At 41.5% G+C, this 12,663-nt stretch overlaps 1 protein-coding gene across 1 annotated transcript in view; it reads left to right on the forward strand.

The window, feature by feature from the left end:
- Positions 1–5,713, forward strand: part of LOC114053593 (adenylate cyclase type 10-like) — a 46,572-nt gene extending 40,859 nt beyond the window's left edge. Inside the window, 8 exon segments of the mRNA XM_027876684.1 lie at positions 187–379; positions 1,681–1,885; positions 1,978–2,074; positions 2,562–2,680; positions 2,953–3,070; positions 3,845–4,040; positions 4,468–4,687; positions 5,233–5,713. Of these exon segments, the coding sequence (XP_027732485.1) occupies positions 187–379; positions 1,681–1,885; positions 1,978–2,074; positions 2,562–2,680; positions 2,953–3,070; positions 3,845–4,040; positions 4,468–4,687; positions 5,233–5,351 (1,267 nt within the window). The 3' untranslated portion in view covers positions 5,352–5,713.
- The last annotated feature ends 6,950 nt before the right edge of the window (positions 5,714–12,663 follow it).

Below are 12,663 nucleotides of genomic sequence, written 5' to 3' on the forward strand. Positions count from 1 at the left end.
AAAATAGTAGCAATTCAAAGATTATGCCTTTTTAAAAAACTTTCTCTTTGAATACTCTGCTTGTCAGGAGGGTTAATTTAAAATTGAGTGGAGGAGTGGGAGCAGTGGGAAGCCTGGGTCTCTTCCAGGTTTGTTGGTTCTGGAGATCGCCACTTGCTGAGTAGACTTACATTTCTTCTGGTGGAGGGTGTGCCAACCACCCCCACCCCCACCCCCCAACAGTGAGAAAAAGTTGGCAGTCCTGCAGCAGCGAGTGCGCTGCCTTTCCTTGCTTTGGCGGCTCTACAGCTTAGAGACCACAACCGGCAGCCGCAGGTTTTCCTGGCTCGCTGCCCTTATGCAGATGAACTCAGCTGAAGAGTTTGTGAGCCAGACTCAGGTGGGTCCCTCCTTCAGCCTTCATGGAGGCTTACTGAATTGAGGAGCTGTAGAGGGAGGCCCCAGGTGAGGTGATTCCCCAAAGGCCCCTGGTTTCTGCATATCTCCTCGATGTCCTCAGCTCGCTTTAGTATAGCTTTAGTGTGTGTGTGTGTGTGTGTGTGTGTGTGTGTGTGTGTGTGTGTGTGTGTGTGTGTGTCTGTGTGTTGGGCTTCTGCTTAAACCCGGACAGCAACAAAAAGTGACATACTGAATTTGCCCTTTTTTTCTTTTAAGTTCATATGAGTGTGTGGCACCTAGGAATGGTCAGGGGCAGTGTCTTCTAGGATCAGCTGGATGAGCCTAGAAACTTGGTGGTTTCAAGGAGCCAGGCAATACCTTGGAGAAATAATCTGTATATAGACTTATATTATGCTGAAGGGATTGGAAGTGCTGAGAGTAACCTCTTCATCTCTTTACAAACTATAGGACATAACAGGAAAAAACAATTAATAACACAAATAGCAGTAATCAAGTTCAGACTATAATGGAGCAGTGCTCTGTTTAATTCATTCAGTTTTTGTTGCAATGCAGTGTGCTGAGTGCTGAAGCTTATTATGAAGGGTAAAAGAGTAGTGAGTCAGGTGGGTTTAAATAACGCAGTCTCATTAGAGAAGGTAGGATTTGACAAATTTTGAAGCAAAACATCAGCAATCAGTGAAGAGTAATTGAGGAAAATGGCCTGTTTAAAGACATAGAAGTGAGAAAGAGCAAATTGTGAATGGGGTAGAAGGCAAAACTGCTTGGCTGGAGTGATAACTTGAGAAATCACAGACAGATGCACTTGGAGTGATGAAGGGCAGGGTGGCAGAGATGCCTTGAATTCCAGGCAAGCAAAAGGGAACTGCTTTTGCTGTTTTCCTCACAACATTCTTGTGAGGTACCAGTTTCACAAATGAAGAAACTGAAGTCACTTGCCCATAGTCAATTAGCTAGTAAAGGTGAAGCAGAATTCAAACCCAGGCTTTCTAACTCCAAATTTCACGTGTTCTTTTCACTATGATAATTCATATTTACATAATGTTGCTTTACTCACAATACTCCTGTGAGATAAGCAGAACAAATATTAGTATGACTTTGTTACATATGAGGAAACTGGGACTCATAAAGGTTAAGTGACTCGTTTGTGGTTACACAGCTAATTGTTGGAAATGGGCTTTAAATAAGGTCTCCTTGCTGTGCCACGTCATGACAGCTTCTACGAGCAAGAAGACTGGTGTTCTGAGGGTGAGAGCACTTTACCCCTTCGTTTATTATCCTCAGATTATCTCAGCCTATGTGGACTTCTCCCAATTCTCCCAGAGCATGGGCTACAAGGAGGAGTGGCTGCACTATGAACTGATTGCCATCCAGAGGAGTAGCCAGTGCACTGTTTCCAGAGAGGGCCTACTGCTCACAGCTCAGCTCATGCAGGCTCTGGCCTATAGCAAGCTTTGCCTTGGCCATCTTGACCTGTCCATCCACCTGGGTATTGATGCTTGGGATTGTTTTGAAGGGATCTTAGAGGACCAAGGGTCAGACAGAATTAGGCTCCATTCTGTGTTTTCTAATCCTCTGCAGGTTATCAAGCTCATGCAATGTGCAAACAACTTAGGAGACCAGCCCTGGAGTATCTGGTCCTCTCAGTTCTCTTCAAATCTGCATTTCTGAAAAACAAGTATTAAGACTATTTCACATTCTTATATTAATTATCTCAGGAGGGTAGGTTCTCCCTAAGAAGTAATCCCTGACCTCTCAAAGGTAGCTGTGAGGAGATGAAGTTTCTCAGCCACTCTAGGAGGCTTCATAGTATGTAGAGTGAGACCCGGTTAGGGCTGCCCCAGGTCACTCAGCACAGCCTGTTTGTGAGTAAGTTACATAGTTTTTTTTGGTTGTACTGTATTTTGTTTTTTCTTAGAGGAGATAGGAAATTGCAAAGCCTCTGAAAATACAGTGATTTGGCATTAGGTTTTTACTTAAAAACTTTTTTTGTGGGGTGTGGAATGGGAACCATAGTGTCTGACATTGGATTCACATAGCCCTGCGTAGAGGAGTAGAAGATTTGATTTCTGAGGCATGTTCAGATGTCCTTCTAGTCTGATATCTGCCCCTTTCCTACCCTATTCCCACATCCCAAGTGGTTTCAATATCTGTATCTTCAACAGGTATGGCCTGTGTGTCCGTGTGCTGGAAAGTCAGTGGGAGCTCATTGCTCAGAGTGACAGTGTCCTTGGCTTAGCCTGCTTCTACTCTTCCTGTTTAGACTTACTGCTCTACGGGGAAGGTGAGTGTCACCCTGGGGTCTGTGGTAAATATGGGAGGCATCAGGCTTCTGGCTAGGCTCTGGATATAAAACACGAGGGAGGTCCCAGACCTTCTTCTCAAGCTTAATATAGCTTTCTGGACTCTAAGACTTAAAAGTGTAAGAGTCTTTTTTTTTTTAAACACATTGTTCTTCAGTAATACATACCATTTCCTTGAATGTTCATGATTCTTTTTCCCACTGCCTTCCACATCATCTACTTCAGAGGGCTTAAATTCCTTATGTCTCCACAGGGTTGCTTTGTCGGCCCTTTGGTGAGTGCCTGCGTTTCATCCAACAGTATGAGCACAGCTGTATCCTGTCTTCTCAGAGCAATGTCATGTTGGGTGTCCATTCTTCCCTGGCAATGTGGTAGTATGGGGCAACAGAACCGCAATCAGAGCTAGAATGGGAGGTAGAAGGAACTCCTAAAGAGAGTCGGTCATCCCAAGCGTCTAGACAGGACTGCCCTTAGCCCAGAGGTGGGGAACCTACAGCCTCCAGACCACATGTGGCCTTCTAAGTCCTTGGGTACAGCCTTTTGACTGAGTCCAAATTTTACAGAACCAATTCTTTTGTTAAGAGGATTTGTTCTGTGAAGTTTGGATTCAGACAAAGAGCCACACTTGAGAACCTGAAGGGCCAAGTGGGGCCTCAAGGTCGCAGGTTTCCCACCCCTGCCCTAGCCCATTGAAGAAAGAGAAGGTCTTCTCCTATGTGCTGTGGTGTGAAGGACTATCCTTTGGAGGCTTCCAAAACTCAATAAGAAAATGAATTAATTTTGTAAATATTCACTAGAAGAGTTCTCACACATTTAACATGCCATTAGCATGAGAGTAGCACAGAGAAAGCAGTAGTGGTATAGTAGGTGATATTAGTAATTAAAATTTAGGGTTGGGAATGTAAAAGGGAGAAATGAATGTCCTAGTCACCCCACACCACCCCTCTTTGTATTTTAAGCTTTCCATGTATGAAAAGCTTTTGCCAGTCTCTTCAGCTCCAGCGGTTTTGGTTGTACCAGGAAAATATGAGTAAACCATGTGGTGGCTAAAAGTTGTCTTAGAAGAGTCAGGACACGTTCAGTGTTTTATCTGAGAGCTGTGGAGGAAGGCATAGGAAAAGCTGACAGTAGCATTCTCTCCCTAGGTTTGCTCAGCACCATCAGTGGGACCAGTTTGAGCATAGCTTCTCTAAAGCCCGCTGGCTAGTGGACAGAACAAATGCCTCCCTATTTGGTACCCATGGTTTTGTCCGGTTTTTAGAGTGCCAGGTGATGGCATTACAAAAAGTCACAGAAGATGCATCTAAGCACATTCCAAAGACTCGTATTCAAACACTCAAGGTACCCGCTTTCTACTGTTCACATCTCATTCTTTCTTCCACCAAATCACATCCATCCTTTTCTGCTCACTGGTTCTGTATTCATCCTCCTCTTGCTCTTCTGCTTCTCCAGTAGGTGTTCTTGTTCCTGAACACCTGTTCCTGAGTAGTTCCTGTTCTTATTCTTATCCTTTTTTCTCTCTAAAGCCCCAAACACCTCATATTCCTCCTCCCCAAGGGAGTCTCTGACCAAGTCCACACTTAACCAAGCTTCCCACATCCCTGTCCCTCAAGCTCCAGGCCCATTCTAACTCCAAAATCTAACTTGGTGAGCTGCCCTGATACCTCTAGCACCCTACCCTGGATTTGAGTGTTGTATTAAGTAAATGTTGGGAGCAGGAAAGGGGATGCCTGGTCTTGAAATAATGACCCAATTCTTTTTCTTGTAGTATTTCAAGGAGTTCTTCTCTCGCTGTTCCACCAGCCCTGTGTATCACTCATGGGTCCACAAGCTTAAGGCATCAGTCAGTCTGTCAGGGCGTGAAGGGACAGGAGCGGTGCCCCTGGCCACTGTCTTCAGACTAAACAACACCTGCCTGCCCACTACCCAGGTGAAAGAAGCTTGGCTGGACACGAGCACCCCTAGCCAACAGAGTTTAAGCCTCCATGGTGAGCACCCAGTTCTGGAATCCCTTTTTGGTGGAACTGTTGAACAGTCTTAGTTTTCTACTTGAAAAATAGACAAAGATTGTAGCTGTGAGCTGAGGATAGGCACAAAATTGCTTTTTCCTCCAAAGAGCATTATATTTATCCAATATACCTGAACACAGTCCAGGAAGACAGAGATCTCTTCTACTTTTGACAGCAAAAGACCCATAGTCTACCTCAAGCATTACTCTTACGAATTAGGAAATTTTGGGGGTTAGCAAAATTTCTATGGCATAGTTTGTTTTTTGTCATAGGGAAAATGGAGACTGGCTGTTTGTTGAGTGACAAGGAACAATGAAGTACTAGGGGATGACTTTTTAGTCTCCAGGAAGATAAACTGATAGGTGTGGACTCAAGAAGGAAGAGAAGGGTCAAAAATCTCTATTCTCTTCATGTTTTTGTGTCTTCTATATTATAGAATCTTACACACCACTTTTCTCTGTCTCAGGGCTCTGAGTTTTACATTTGCCAAATGATCTTGATATTCTTTGTGTGCCTACTTTCAGAATTTGGCAAAGTGGATGGTGCCAAGGAAAAGAAGAATAAGCCAAGAGCTCCAGAATATATGTTAAACAAGGATGAGCAGGAAGAGCAACAATGTGTGTTAAAACATACACCTTTATGAAATGATAGTATCCATATTGTTATAGATGACACAAGAAAGTGAGCTGGATTCTGTTTTTTAAACAAATGCCCTGCCGTTCTTATTCTATAGTGTATATATTAGATTTCCCAGTCACTCCTATGTGTTTGTAAAATTTTAATAAAAGCCTGTTTCCAAGATAAAGCATTACTTCTTTTAGCTCCTGATAGATAGCAGTGTAACTGGACAAGAAGCTAGAGCTTTGCTTGGCTGATTTTGAGCCAGACTAACAACACCCTTAAAAATCTCAGATTGGCACCAAATCATAGAAACTTACAGGTGGAGGATACCTGTGAGTTCATCAAGTCTAACTCCTACCCAAATAATACTGTCTAGAACCCACCAACTAGGTGGCTCAAAGGATGGGGTACTGGTCTTGGAGCCAGGAGGACCTGAGTTCAAATCCAACCTCAGACATATACTAGCTGTGTGACCCTAGGCAAGTCACTTCATCTTATTTACCTCAGTTTTTTCATCTGTAAAAGGAGCTGGAGAAGGAAATGGCAAACCACTCCAGTATCTTTGCCAAGAAAACCCCAAATGGGGACACGAAGAGTGGGACATGACTGAAACAACAGTAACCGCTATCATAGGTGGTCATCCAGCCTGCTCAAAGACCTCTAATGATAAAGATTACCTCCCCAAGCATCCTATTTCTAGTTTTAGACAATACATTAAAGCGTAGTTCATTGAACAGAAATATGCTTCCCTCTAAATTCCACTATTTGGCACTAGTTCTCCCCTTTGGAATAAGCCTAATTCAAGTCTTACTTCTTCAGGCTAAGCCCGTTCCTATAATCCGGTAGCATAGTTTGTCACCTCACCATCCTATTTGCTCTCATGTTGAAGTGCTCCACTTTGACAATGTAATTTTTTAAAATATAGTAGTCAGAACTGGATATAGTACTATGTGATCTGATTAGGGTAGAATATTGTATCCAGTTTCCATAGTCTTAACACAGTTTTTTAATGCAGCTTACAGTCAAAGGAGTTCTTTTGGTAGCTATATTGTACTACTAATTCTTACTAAATCTGCAGATAACTAAACTCCCCAAATCATTTTCTTTTCTTGTTTTAAATTTTTAAAGAAATTTTAATGCACATGAACATTTTACTCTACAAATGTCCAAAACAAGAGATTATATATGGAATGGTGAACTTAGTTTTTCAAAGTATATATTAAATTTGTCATGATAGTAACAAAACTTCTTGTCAGCTTTCCCTTCTAAACTTCTTCCTGCTTCTGTATATTTTTAAGTGCTTCGTTGATGCTCATTCCTTTTTCTAGTTTTTTTTATCGTTATCACTGCCTGCAGTTCCTCCTTTTCCCACATAGAAGCTATCTCTTTTAATTAATAAGTATAGTCAAGAAAAACAAAAAAAAATTTAGTTTGTGTCTCTAAATGTATTTCTCTTTCTTCAACTCCAGTCTACCACCTCTCTGCCAATAGGTGGAAAGTGTACTTCATCATTATTCTTCTGAAGAAATGGTTGGTAAACTGATATTGATCAGCATTTTGAAGTTTTTCGAAGTTGTTTTCCTTTACATGATTGTGGTCATATAAGTTCTGATTCTGTTCACTCTCAGTGCATTTTCCCAAGTTTCTTTGAATCTGTCATAGTCTTCATTTCATATGTCATTACATTCATATACCAACATTTGTTCAACCATTCCCTAATTGGTAGGTACCCACTTTGTTTCCAGTTATTTGCTACAACAGTTACTATAAATATTTTTACACTTAATGGGCCTCTTTCCAGTGTCTTTGACCTCTTTGGGGTATGTGTTCAGTTAACAAGTTAGCGAACTAGCCTTTATTAAGTGCCTAATGTGTGCCAGGCACTGTAATAATAAGCACTGGAAATATGAAGAAAGGTAAAATATAGTCCCTGCTAACAGCTTACAGTCTCATGGGGCAGACAGCATGTGAATGGCCATGTGTAATACAAGCAAGATATATGGGGGTCCCAAAAGTCTTAGTGTAGTCTTAAGCTTTAACCACTTAACTGCAGAACCTTTAGTAGCTTCTAGCATCCCAAGGACTGTCTTCAGTGAATAGCATTGAGGAGGAGGAAGTACCAGAAGAATGGATTCTCCTGTATGTCATCCAAGGTCAGATTGGAGCTGGAAACCAAACCATTTGAATCTAAATCGTGAAGGGAAAATAGTTCTTTGAAAAGAAAGCTTAAAAGGTGGTGTAGATTTATATGATTCTCACTCTACCCTTCATTCAAGTTTTGGTGAATATGAACTAAGTCTTAAGCTTTAATAGCTCAAAACTACTCTAAGACTTTTGGGACACCTTTATAAGGGACAAATTAGAGAAAATCTCCAAGGGAAAGCACTAAGATTAAAGAGGACTGAGAAAAGTTTGTAAAAGTGGGACTGCAGCTGAGACTTAAAGGAAGCAGGAGGTGAAGGTGATGAGGAAGAAAATGCCGTGAATGGGAGACAGCCAGTGAAAATGCCCAGAGTTGGGAAATGGAGTGTCTTATGCAAGGCACAGCAAGGAGGCCAGTGTCGCTGGAGCACAGACTGCATGGGGGTTTTCAACAGGCAGTCACAATGTCACAGGATTTATGTGAAAACCAGGTTTATTACAGGAGAAATGAACATGGATATGGAACCCAATGGGTTCACAGTCCTTATAAAAATTTATTATAACAGCAGGACAAAGGGAGGAGGGGATACCAGGAAGGGGCAAGACATGGGAGGGGGAATGGTGCAGCAAAGGTAGGGGAAAAGACACGACCACTCCCCACGGGGAGGAGCACGGTGATGGCAAAAAGCTGCATTCTTTTCCCTTGGGAACTGCTGGACTATGAAGATAGGAGGGTTTGCTCATCTGCAGAGGACCCCTGCTACATAAGCATTATCCCAGTCTGGCACAGACTGGCTGGTGCCCATCTTGCCTTCCAAGGACATGCAGGGAGTCTGGCTTGGGCTACAACCACAAATTATGCGGCTAGGGGAAGCTTCATCCTTGACAAATTCAGGGTCTCCTGCATGCTCTGGGTGCAGTGATTCTGGAAAATACGGCAACTCAAAAAGACAAATTCAGGGGACCCCTTTAACATCCCTTAACAGGGTGAATACTGTATGAGAAGACTGGAAGGGGCTGAATTATGAAGGGTTTTAAAGGTCAAACAGGATTTTGTATTTACTCTGGAGGTAGTAGGGAGTCATGCGAATTTATGAAAAGTTATATAGACATAGACTTGTACTCTAAGAGGAACGCTGATAGCTGAGTAGAGGATAGACTAGAATGGGGAGAGATTTGTGGCAGACAGACCAACCAGCAGGATATTATAATCAAGTATAAGGTAATGAGGGACCTATGCCAGGTAATAGGAGTGTTGGTGGTGCTTTTATGACAAAGGTAAAAATGATAGGACTGATTATATATGGGGAGTAAGAGAGTGAGGAATCCAGGATGACATGTGACTGGGAAGTACCCTTAATAATAATGGTAGAATTCAGAAGAGGGAAAGGTTTGAGAGAAAAGATACCTTTTTTTTTTTTTTTTTGGTGAGGCAATTGGGGTTAAGTGACTTGCCCAAGGTCACACAGCTAGTATGTGTCAAGTGTTTGGTCTGAGGCCGGTTTTGAACTCAGGTCCTCCTGACTTCAGGGCCAGTGCTCTATCCACTGCACCACCTAGCTGCCCCCAAGAAAAGATATCTTATGTAGTTATTTTGAATGTAATTTCTTTTTGCATCTCTTCTGCCTTTGTCAATAATATGCAGAAAAGCTGATTATTTTGACAAGTTTATTTTATACCTTGATACTTTATTGAAGTTATATCAATTTTTTTTAGTTGTTCATCTCTAGGATTCTCCAAGTAAACTATCATTATGTCTGAAAAGTGATAAATTTATATCTTCTTTGACTATACTTATTACCTTAAATTATTTTACTTGACTTATTGCAATAGCTGGCATTTCTAGAACTATACGAAATAAGTGTTGACAGTTTATATCCTTGCTTTATCCCTGATCTTATCAGAAAGGCCTCTAGTATTTCTCCATTCTAGATAATGCTCATTTTTGGCTTTAGATAGATACTATTTGCCATACTAAAGAAAGATCCATTTATTCCTGTTTAATGTTCCTGTTCCTTTTTCAGTGTTTTTAACATAAATGGGTATTACATTTTGTCAAAAAGCCTTTTTTCCTGAATCTATTGCCATCTTCATGTAATTTTAATTATTTTTCTTGCTAATATAGTCTGTTATGGTTATAGAAATTGAACTACCCCTTAGTTCTTGGTATAAATCCATCTTCCTCATAGTGTATAATTTAAAAAAAATGAGTTATGTTGTGGTAGTCTCTTTTCTAGGCTTTTTCCACATAAACTATTTTCAAGCCTTCCTATCTTTTCCTGTTCTGTAACAGGATACACATATACACACAAAACATATATACATACACATGTAGTACATATGTAGAAGTGAATGTATACAAATATATAGACATTATCCTAACATGTGGAAAGTGTAATTCCCTTCTCCCCCCTCCTCCCCTGCACTACTTCAGTCTCTTGGGAGGGGAAGAAGATTAGGTTCATAGTTTAGCTCAGTTCCACGATCAGCTAGTATATATTACCCTCTTTAAATAGGAAAGCAGGTTAGGATAGCATCACTTTTTAAAATGAACTTATCCTGGTGCTTAATGATCACCTCATTTCCAAAGACTCACAAAACTATGGATTCTTTCCTGTTAATAACTTGTTCTAAATTTTACCAGTAATAAAGATTTAGTCTTAGTAGTGTACCATCAACCAGCAAGTAAAGTTTGGATATGGTGAATTGGGTCTTCCTCCCTCTTCTGCTACCTCCATACTCGCCATATCTCCAGGATTCGTGCTAGCACCCAATACTCAGGATTTGATGCTACCATGTTCTCTTCACTGATATTTACCTTTGCATCAATCTTAGACCCAGGAATTCAGCTGACACATCAGGCCGATTAATCTGTGGCCTTCTGAGGATGCTGTCCTCTTTTCGGGTTAAGCCCGTGAATGACTTTAATGGTAGACATTTCAAGTTAATGAGGGGAGATGTTTTGGGTAAGGAGGCCTTTCAGCCCCCTCACCACTGTGTTGTAGATACCTGTTTCTACAAAAAGCTACAAAAAAGTTACCATGATGACAGTCACCAAATCGGTTCCAGAGGGACATAGAAACTTAATATTTGTTGAATGAACAAATAAACAGATGTTCTAACAATATCTTTGAGGATACTATCCAATTCATGTTAATGCAAGGGGATGATCCAGAGTAGCAGATAATCCGGAAGTCATTTCTGTTTGTTTTTGGTGTGTGCCAAGTGGTTTTAGGACAACTATAGATTTACACTCAGTTCTATTGTACTCAGGCTTAGATCAGCAATTTCTTTGCGCACACATCAAAGAAAGAGGTATGTGTGTGTTGGGGAGAGGAAAACGAGAAAGCATATAAGGAGACCAGCATGGGACTGGAAATTTCAGGAGTTCCATGTATGGTCATGTGCCAACAACAAAAACACCTTGATCTTCTCTACCTTCTAAAACCTATTTAGTTTACTAGTACACAAAGAAATCAACGGGGAGCTCATCTTGGGGAAACTTCTAAAACAGGATGGGACATGAAGTGAGACATTTATTCTCCCTAGCCCTCCCCACCCACCATCCCACTGTTTCCCTCTAAGTATCCCCATGGCAAACTTAAGGCTAGGTGTCAGTCAGATTACAGTCTTATCTTTGATGACCCAAGGCTGTTGGGGTAGTAGGCAGATGTCTGTGTCTACTTCTCTCAAGGAGGAAATGCAGCCTATGCTCTGTCAAAGCCCTTCCTGACTGGTGACTTCAGAGGTCCTATCAGAGGAACCTGGAGCATCCTGCCTCTGCCTGTTTTTAAAAACAGTACCACCGAGCATAGAAAGTAACTGGTGCTTTCCATGTACTGAACAAGGCTTTCCCCACTTTGGAGTGGTGGAGACTTCTCTTTCCAAGTGCCTTGCCCCAATAGAATATTAATTCCTTGAAGGCAAGAATTGTTTTGTTTTTTTTTTTATCATTGTATCTCCAGCACTTAGCATAGTGTTTTGCATATAGTAGGTCCTTAATAAATTCTTGTTGGGTTGGACTGATTTGGATTGGGATTCCTGGGCCTATGGGTGGATTATATCCTTAAATGCTTTTATTCTCAGCATTTAGTCTCCTCTCCTGCCACTTAGCACCATAGTTATTTTAAAGTTAGCCATTTTCAGAAGCAAACTCTGGGATGCATCTTAAGAGGCCTCATATCTCAGGATTAGTTCCTACTTCCGCATGACTGTGGCCAGGCTGACCATACCTCCTGCGGAAACCCACCCACCTGCCTCAGCCCCATCTGGTGTTACAGTGACATTTCCTAAGAACGGGCTACCTTGCCTAGGATAAAATTACTTGGTGAATCTTGTCTTTGGTACCCTCCCCTTCTTAGCTTTCTCTGCCCACTCCTGGCACTGTTGCATCCTCCCCTGGCACTCATTCGATATGTCCACTAAAGGGCATTGCTCTCAGTTGTCAACAAATCCTAACTTCTCCATACCCCAAACCCTTCCACAAGGTGTTAATAGGCAGCATGGCATCACCCAGTCTGAGGACCATTTTCATTTTGATAAGGAATTCTAGCAAAGTAAAAAGCCACCCATAACCTAGATCTTTAATAGTGGAATTTCTGGCACCATGACAGTGCCTGAAGATACATGATACATATGATTATATCTATCTATACACATATACACACACACATACATATATATACACCTTAACATACATAGCTACATAAGCATATATTATATACATGTGTGTATGTGTGTATATATATATATACACATATATGTGTATATATGTATGTATGTATACAGCTAGGTGACACAGTAGATAGAGTGCTGGGCCTGGAGTCAGGAAGATTCATCTTCCTGAGTTCAAATCTGGCCTTAGACACTAGCTGTGTGACCCTGGGTAAGTCATTTAATCTTGTTTGCCTCAATTCCTCGTCTGTAAAATGAGCTGGAAAAGTGGAAAACCACTCCACTATCTTTGCCAGGAGAACACAGATGAGATCACAAAGGGTCGGGCATGACAGAAAATAACTGAACAGAATATAGATGTAGATATATAGAGAGAGACACATGAGGACATTGAGACCCTAGCTGACAGCCTCCGACTCTTAAGGGGGCTCTGACCGAGAGGAGCTATCTTTGTAGTAATCACTGTGTTTACGCACTGAGTCATCTCCCCTCTCTTCTGTGTTTGCCCCTACAGGTGC

Source organism: Vombatus ursinus, unplaced genomic scaffold (genome assembly GCF_900497805.2).
Source record: "Vombatus ursinus unplaced genomic scaffold, bare-nosed wombat genome assembly UNPS02014811.1, whole genome shotgun sequence".
Lineage (NCBI taxonomy): Eukaryota > Metazoa > Chordata > Mammalia > Diprotodontia > Vombatidae > Vombatus > Vombatus ursinus.